Raw genomic sequence first — 8,280 nt, 5'->3', positions numbered from 1 at the left:
ATATATATATAAATTATAAACTATATATATATATATATTATAAACTTTAAAAGAAAAGAAATTTAGCTGGAAGTTAAATTGTCAAACATATTTTAGCAAAGAAATAGATAATTTTTTAAATTATTATAATTATACCATTGATTATATTATAATCATTATTATGAAAAAAAATATATAAAAAACATCAAATACAAAAAATTATAAAATGTTTTGAATTATAATATATATATAGATATATATAGATATATAGATATATAGATATATTGTTATATTTAGTTGTTATAGTTAGTAAAATATAAAAATCCTGGAAATATATTAATATAAGTCAAAATATATTACTAATTAAAAATTTGAAATTATATTTTTTTTCTTTTCATATTGAATTCCTATTTCTTTTTTTAATTTTAAATTAATTTGAAATTAATATTATATATTTATGTATTATAATACATTTACTTTGACAAATTTTTAACAAAATAATTTTCCAAAATAATGAAATCCTTATTTATCCTTATTTATAAAAACTTATTTTTTAAATAGTTTAATTTTGTTGTATGTAAAACAAGTTAATGATTTTAAACTTTTGATAGTGTAATTTTGCAAAAAAATAAAAAATTTTTGGAATTGTTATACCAATTGCCTTATTCTCTTTATTCTTTTAAATATTTATATAATTTATGATATATTATATTATATTTATATTTTAAAGTGTCTATATCATAAAATACAACGATAATAGTATAATTAACACAATACAAACCTAACCTCCAAGATCAAATTATCTATTTGCTAACCATATGAAGTGATAAGAATTCGATGCAAATATTGGATTAAATTAAAATATTTATCCATGGATTACTTGATTCATCACGTTTATAAAAAACTTAAAAAGAACAAAAACATATTCTCACATGCAAAATTTTTTTTTTCTAAGATTCTCTGTCGATCCACGTTTCTTTATTCCGGCAAAACAATTCGTTCGACGATAATATGACAAATAGACATATAGCAAACAGATCATATTTGTATAACCTTTACTTTCGTCTTTTCTAAAAAGAATGACCCGTTGTTAATCCCATTTACAAATTTTGCACAAATACTTATCATTGCTTATAACTATCTACATTGTCTACATATTAATATAATATATATATATAATATTAGAATTATATATTATATTGTAATATATTATATCTATATAATATATATATTATATTGTAATTATTATATCTATTTTAAAATTAGAAAATTATAAAATTAGAACTAATTTATTATTTTAAAATTTTTTTTAAATTTATTATAATTTATATCGTTATATTTTATTGTTAAAAGAAAAATACAAAGAATCAATAACAGATAATTTGAGTAGATAATTTGAATAGATAATCATCTTTTAATTTGATACAAATATTTATTTTATTATGATTTTTCACAAAATGTTTTCTAATATATTACATATTTCAATATATCAATGCATCAATAAAAATTTTAATAAAATTTTATTAAAGATACAAAAATTATTATTAATAATTACAAAATATACAAAAATATTAAATAATAATATTATTACTAAATTACTTATATATTTTATATGTTTATTAGTTATCTATTTTATTTATATTATAAAATAATATAAATATTGTAAAAAATATAAATATTAATAAATTTATTAATATTATATAAATAATATAATTATATAATAAATCATTATTAATTACAAACTTATATATTTATTAGCATTAAATGAAATTTATATTATAAAATAATAATAACATTATTAAAAATATATTAGAAATATAAATAAATCATTTTATTTATATGGAACTATATAGAATTATATACATCATATATATGTTTATATTACGTCATAGAATACTTTATATTTCTGATTTATTATCAATTAAATTGAAATTCCTATAATTTTTATTAACATTTTATTAACATTTTTTAACATTTTATTAACATTTAATAAACATAATATTTATTAACATTTTAATAAACATAAAATATTCAATATTAAGTTGTTCAATATTAAATCGATTAAAACTATTTATTATTTCTATCGTTATTAATTGGATTATCTATATTAATATATTTGTATTAATAAATTGAAATAATAATCTTTTTGGAATAAATATCTTATTCCAAAAAAATTATAATACATAATTTAATTATCTAAACTATAACATAATAATAATAACTGGGTTAAATAATAATAACTGTATCATGCAAAATAGGTTAAAAAATATTATTCTAGAAAATTAGTAATTTTTTTTATACAATTTATCAAAGATATATGATTAACAGTATATTAAAACTCTTATTAACATTTATATTACATTTTTTTTCTTTTCTCACGACCTAGTCTCATCCCTTCTCTTCCTTCCAACCTGTTCTTTCCATCAATCGGCGGAAGTCTCAATTTTACAAGGAATTTAAAGTTCATGGTGGGAGATTGAAAGATTGAGTTTTGGTGCTACTTGTATCGGCGGATCATCAGTTTTTGATTTGCTGCTTCTCGTACAACATCTCTTCTCTCGAGTGGACATTTCTCTTTTATAAAAATAAATCTTAATTTTATATATTCGTATCGAAAAAGAAACCGGACGTTAAATGACTTAACCGCGCTATTTTAAAACGAAAATAGAAAGATTTTGATTCATCCTATCGAAACTGCTTGATACGAATTACAAAGATTTAAGGTGAATATTGATTATTAAATATTTATATTTATGTGAAATGTGTGAAGTTCGATTCATTTAATAAGTTTTCATTCCGTGGATTTATAAATATGACATTTTATGTGTGAAGGAAGTTGTTTAAGTTAATAATGTTTTTAATTCACTTAACCCATTAAGAGTCAATATTATATTAACACAACATTTAATTCATAATTTTTTTTTCTTTTTTTTTATTGATACATATAAATGTAGTATATTTTTTAATATTATAATAATTAAAATGAAAGAATTCTAAATTTTAAAAATTTGATCAATACTCTTTCCATTTTCATTTCTTTTTTTAAACAAAAATAACCATGTTCCAAAATTCTAAAAATTTAAATTATTTATTTAAACTAACATTAAAGTAGATTTTGGTAAATTATGTTTCTTACGTTTCTATTTTGTTTAATGGACTTTTTGTATAATGATATTCTTTATAATAATAAACTTCAAAATAATATAAAGAAAATATTCTATTATGAGAAAATTACTGTTCAAAAATTGTTTTGACAGCATTTATATTTATTCCTATATTTTATTTATTATTTATTATTTAAAATAAATAATAAATAATAAATAATCATACATTTAAAAATTTCATTATTTTATTTTCTGAATGCTAATAGATTAAATTTTTAATTTTCTATAATTTTAAATTTTCCTTATTTCAAGAAATAAATTTTGCTTGTTTCAGTTTAAAAGAAGCAAAAATCAGCAAATATGTCGAATTTGATTCATCAAATGGTCAACAACTGCAATGAGCTTTTGGATACTAATAATAAAAATAATAAAGGTAAAATAATAAAAATAATATACATTAACTAGCAGGAAAATAACATAAATTTATTAAATGTTTGACGAATATATTCTTCATGCAAATAAATGTATTATATTCTATTACTTCAAATGAAATTTTAGTGAAAAGTAAAATAAATAGTTCTAGAATATTTTAAGACAATACTGAAATAAAAAATTAAAAAATTTATTTAAAAAAAATATAAGTATTTGGTTATGAAAATATTTAAATTTTTAATGTTCAACTATTGTTTCTATTTGTTTTAACTATTTCAAATTTTTTTCAGTTCTGTAGCTTATATATATATATGTATATAATAAAATATAATAAAATGTGTATAATAAAATTATTATACTGGATATTATATATTTATAAAATATTTTAAGAAGATCGATTCTATTGGTCAAAACAAACGTAAAAGTTGATATATAAAAATATGAATTGATATTTATTTATTAAATTAAAAACAATTTAAATGACGCTAGATAAAGAAAGACGGAAAAAATGAAACAGCTCTATCTTTACCATACTATTATCTCAATTTATATGTCTCGCTCCATCTAATGCAAAATTTACTTGCTTATAAATAACTTAATAATTAATTTGTATATCAACTTTTGTGTTTGTTTTTAATAGAATAGAATATTAAAATAGATTTATTAGAATAGATTCACCATAAAAATTTTATGAATATATTAATATGCTGTATAAACATTACAACAAATTATATATTATATTACATAATTATACATAAATATACATTTATTATATTTGATTATTATATTTCATTATTTTTCAAGATTAATTATACATATATATATTTTTAAAACAAATTTGCAGAATCAACAATTTAAATAAGATATTTAACAACTTGCTGTATCAATAGAAAAAATTTTTATTATTCTATGATATTAGATATTTAGATATTAGATTTTAGATATTAATATAATTAATTAAATATTAATAATTTTTTTAATGAGAAATTACTTAAAATATTTAATTTCATTCATTCTAATTAATATAAATCATTTCTTTAACAAAACAAATATATATTCTTCGAATAAAAAATAAATTATGTATTTATGCATAAATAAAAAAAAATATAAAACAAAAACATTTTACATAAATATCGATGCAAATAATTGAATTAAAAAGAAAAAAATATAATATAAATTATCAATTTAATCATATAATCATTTTTTCAGAAATCATAATAGATACATGGCCCATGATGTATTCCCCAGGTCCTATATTATGCATCGTAGGCTGCTATCTAGCATTCGTTTTGAAAGTTGGACCGAAAATGATGGAGAAGAGGTCCCCTTTTCAATTGAATTTCTTGTTACTCGCTTACAACGTGATCCAAGTGATATTCAATATCTGGTTATCACTCAAAGTAATACTCATTAAAATAATAGATTTATTACAATGATTTATGATACAGTGTGTATTTTGTTTAGTTATTATTCTTTTATTAAATTTAATTAATAAGCTAAATGAATTCCATTTTTTTGAATCGTAAAATCAAAATTTATTAAAATTCATACATATGTTCATTTACTATAAAAAAATATGACATTTGAATACAATTATATGCAAAATTGTAAGAGATGTTATATTTCTGTAACAAATTAATTCTTTTTCAAAAAGTTTTATACAATTTAAAAATATATTTAATTTAAAAATCTAATATAAAATTAATTAGAAATAAATGCTCATTATAAAATTAATTAAAAATAGATTTTCATTTATTATTAATGGATTTTTCATTATTATTAGTTGATAACATCTGGGACAATTTTCAATTTTCAAGAAAAGATCTCGATATTTTACAGATATAAAATCAAATAAAGATTTTCCGCATCAATATATATTTTCCTTAGAATTTATATTTCATACTAATTCCATAAAGTCCGAGAAAAATTTTAAGATTGAAAATTTAAATCTGATAACATTAAAATCTTTATATGTGATATTTTTGATGAATAATATATCTATGAAAAATTTATCAAAGAAATCATAAGAAAACTTTTAATAGAATATAAAAAAACTCAAAATAAATAATGAAATAAAGCATATATCTTAAACATTTTTTCTTTTTGCATTAGAAACATTATTAAATACACAATTATTAAAATATTATTTTCATAGAAAAATCGATCGACAATGTCTAATTAATTAATTTTTAGAATAATCTCAAACAACTTTTTTCTTTACAAAAATTTTTATTTTAGCTTTATTATTAACGAGATATTAAAAATAAAATATACTGATCAATAAAATACCAGCGAATCGCTAAGCTTGAACAAAAAAATCGAAATATATATTTAAGCAATATTAGATTTATATAATGATTTAATTAGTGTAATATAAAAGTATTTTATATGCTAAATAATAAGAAAAAATTATACTTTATTTATCAATTTATCAATTTATTAAATAAAATTATTAGTTAAAAATAATTATTAGCTAAAAAAATAATTAGAAAAAGAAGTTGTTTGAAATTATCATCAAATTAATTCACAATTAATTCTTATCGATTGATTTTATATAGTTAATGAAATAAGTCATATATTCAAAAAACAAAAATGTATTACTATTCATAATATAATATATATGTAATAAATAATAAATAAATAATGAATAATTAATTATTAGGATTTTTAGATTGCCTGTAGTTAATTAATCGTAGATTTTCATATTATAATAAATTTGTTTATAAAAATAATTAATTTTTTCAGATATGAGATAGCTATATTTTTATGACATATATTATATCTATAATTTAATAATTTCATCTACTTAGATAATTATTTATCTGTCTTTAAACAGGCATTAGAACCCAGTGTGGTATCAATTTTATTATTACCTAAATGCCAAAATCCAACATCTCTGAATTTAAATACGAAAAACACGGTAAGTTTATAGAAAAATACGAAACAATCAAATGAATTTCATGAAATACATTTTATGTAAAATAGATATCGTCAGCTGCCTGGTGGTATTTCATCGCAAAAATAATGGATCTTCTTGACACGGTAAGTTCAACACAGAATTAATTAGATATGAAATAGAATTGTTAGAAAAATTATTTCTACTTTTAATTTCGAATGAAAGATGAATATATATATATATATATATATATATATATATTATTGTAAATTAATTAAACAATAATTCATTCTTGTATAATATTTTAGATCATAAAAAATTTTAAGTGAATTTTCTGGGAATATTAATAAATAGCTTTGTTTTTTTTAATTAAAATTTTATATTACTTATCAATAATTTTTCGTTTATTGAGATAACTGTTTAATTTTTTATTATCGAAACATCTTTTTATTTTACATATCTAGTTAGTAAAATTATAGCAAAGAATACTTAATATAAGACAATACAGAAAAAAAAAAATAAAAAGAATCATTCAAAACATCATAAATGCAATAGAAATTGTTTTCTCCATATCTTATTAATCTTATTTCAAATAACTATTAATTAATTTTAGTAGCAGTTATTTAGATAATAAATGATTAATATACTATTCTGTTTAAAAAAATGAAACTATTCTCTTTTTTTTAGAAAATTCATTCTTAAAATCTCATTACAACATATGAAAATTTATTTGATCATTAATATGTAAAAAATTCAAATTGATTCTGTAGTGATTCCTATAAAAAATAACCTATAATATTCTATATGAAACATCTTAATGAATATAATATATTATATTATAACAAATTAAATCGTATTCACAAAACTGATATTATTTTCTCACCAATTCACAGTATAATTTCTGTTCTTGTTTGTTCGAAGGTTTTCTTCATACTTCGAAAAAAACAGAATCAAGTGACATTTCTACATGTTTACCACCACACAATAACCTCAATATGCTCATGGTTGTATGTCAAATTTCTGCCAGGCCAACAAGGTGCTGTGATCATTTTCTTAAATTCTTTGGTACACGTCATCATGTATACGTATTATTTGATCTCCGCTTTGGGTCCTAAATACAAAAAATATCTTTGGTGGAAGAAATACATGACCTGGATTCAACTGGTAAAATCTTCTTTGAATAACCATATTTTATTTTTTAAAATTAATGCTCATATTAAGCATATATTTTTCATGCCAGGTGCAATTTTTCATATTACTCGCTTACGAATTGACAATTCTCGTTTTGGGTTGCAAAGTGCCAAAAGCTTTGTCGTGTTTTGTTTTGACCAACTTAGTGATCTTCATCTATTTATTCAGTGACTTTTATCGAAAAGCTTATGCGAAACAGAAAGTTTAATTTTTTTAAAGAATTATTGATTCGTCTTGTTGATAAAATGGTAACTGAATATACAATACATCATTTAATGATAAAAAAGAAAAAAAGTGTTTATGAAATAATGAGAAAAAAAAGAAAAAAATAGAAAAAAGGAAAATGGAATTCATTAAAAAAAAAAGTGGAACGAAGTTTGTAATAAGAACATAAATACTAAATATTGAAGGAGCAGCTGCAGTTATGATTCGAGTTTCAACCGTGTTCTAGTGAGACAATTTCCAGGAATCAAAATTTATACTCTCGATATAACGGGTTCCTTCCAAATTTAGGTCAGTGACATCCGTTATTTGGAGAGAGAATGACATAAAAGGAGGTTTGTCAGGTGGCCGAAGAAAAAATATCTATAATGAAGTCTAGATCAAACTCAAATCGCTTCTTTACTTTCGAAACAAGATGGATTAAAATTGAGAAAAAAAGTTATATAGAAAAAAAAA

At 19.1% G+C, this 8,280-nt stretch overlaps 1 protein-coding gene across 3 annotated transcripts; it reads left to right on the top strand.

Moving 5' to 3' along the window:
- The first annotated feature begins 2,436 nt into the window (after positions 1 to 2,436).
- Positions 2,437 to 8,280, top strand: LOC102679226 (elongation of very long chain fatty acids protein AAEL008004). Of its 3 annotated transcripts, XR_004151686.1 has the most exons (8): positions 2,440 to 2,702; positions 3,418 to 3,516; positions 4,725 to 4,915; positions 6,352 to 6,435; positions 6,501 to 6,557; positions 7,333 to 7,575; positions 7,652 to 8,052; positions 8,116 to 8,280. XR_004151686.1 is itself a non-coding variant. In XM_006624830.2 (7 exons), the coding sequence occupies exons 2-7, from the start codon at positions 3,444 to 3,446 to the stop codon at positions 7,808 to 7,810; spliced, it is 804 nt and encodes a 267-aa protein (XP_006624893.1). In that variant the 5' UTR covers positions 2,437 to 2,702; positions 3,418 to 3,443; the 3' UTR covers positions 7,811 to 8,280. The 3 variants fall into 3 exon arrangements, 2 of the variants coding, with proteins under 2 accessions (XP_006624893.1, XP_031370595.1); XM_006624830.2 differs by having other exon boundaries at positions 2,437 to 2,702; positions 3,418 to 3,511; positions 4,723 to 4,915; positions 7,652 to 8,280; XM_031514735.1 differs by having other exon boundaries at positions 7,652 to 8,280.

This window comes from Apis dorsata, unplaced genomic scaffold, assembly GCF_000469605.1.
Source record: "Apis dorsata unplaced genomic scaffold, Apis dorsata 1.3 scaffold_1158, whole genome shotgun sequence".
NCBI lineage: Eukaryota > Metazoa > Arthropoda > Insecta > Hymenoptera > Apidae > Apis > Apis dorsata.
This window is presented reverse-complemented; position numbering and strand designations above follow the sequence as displayed.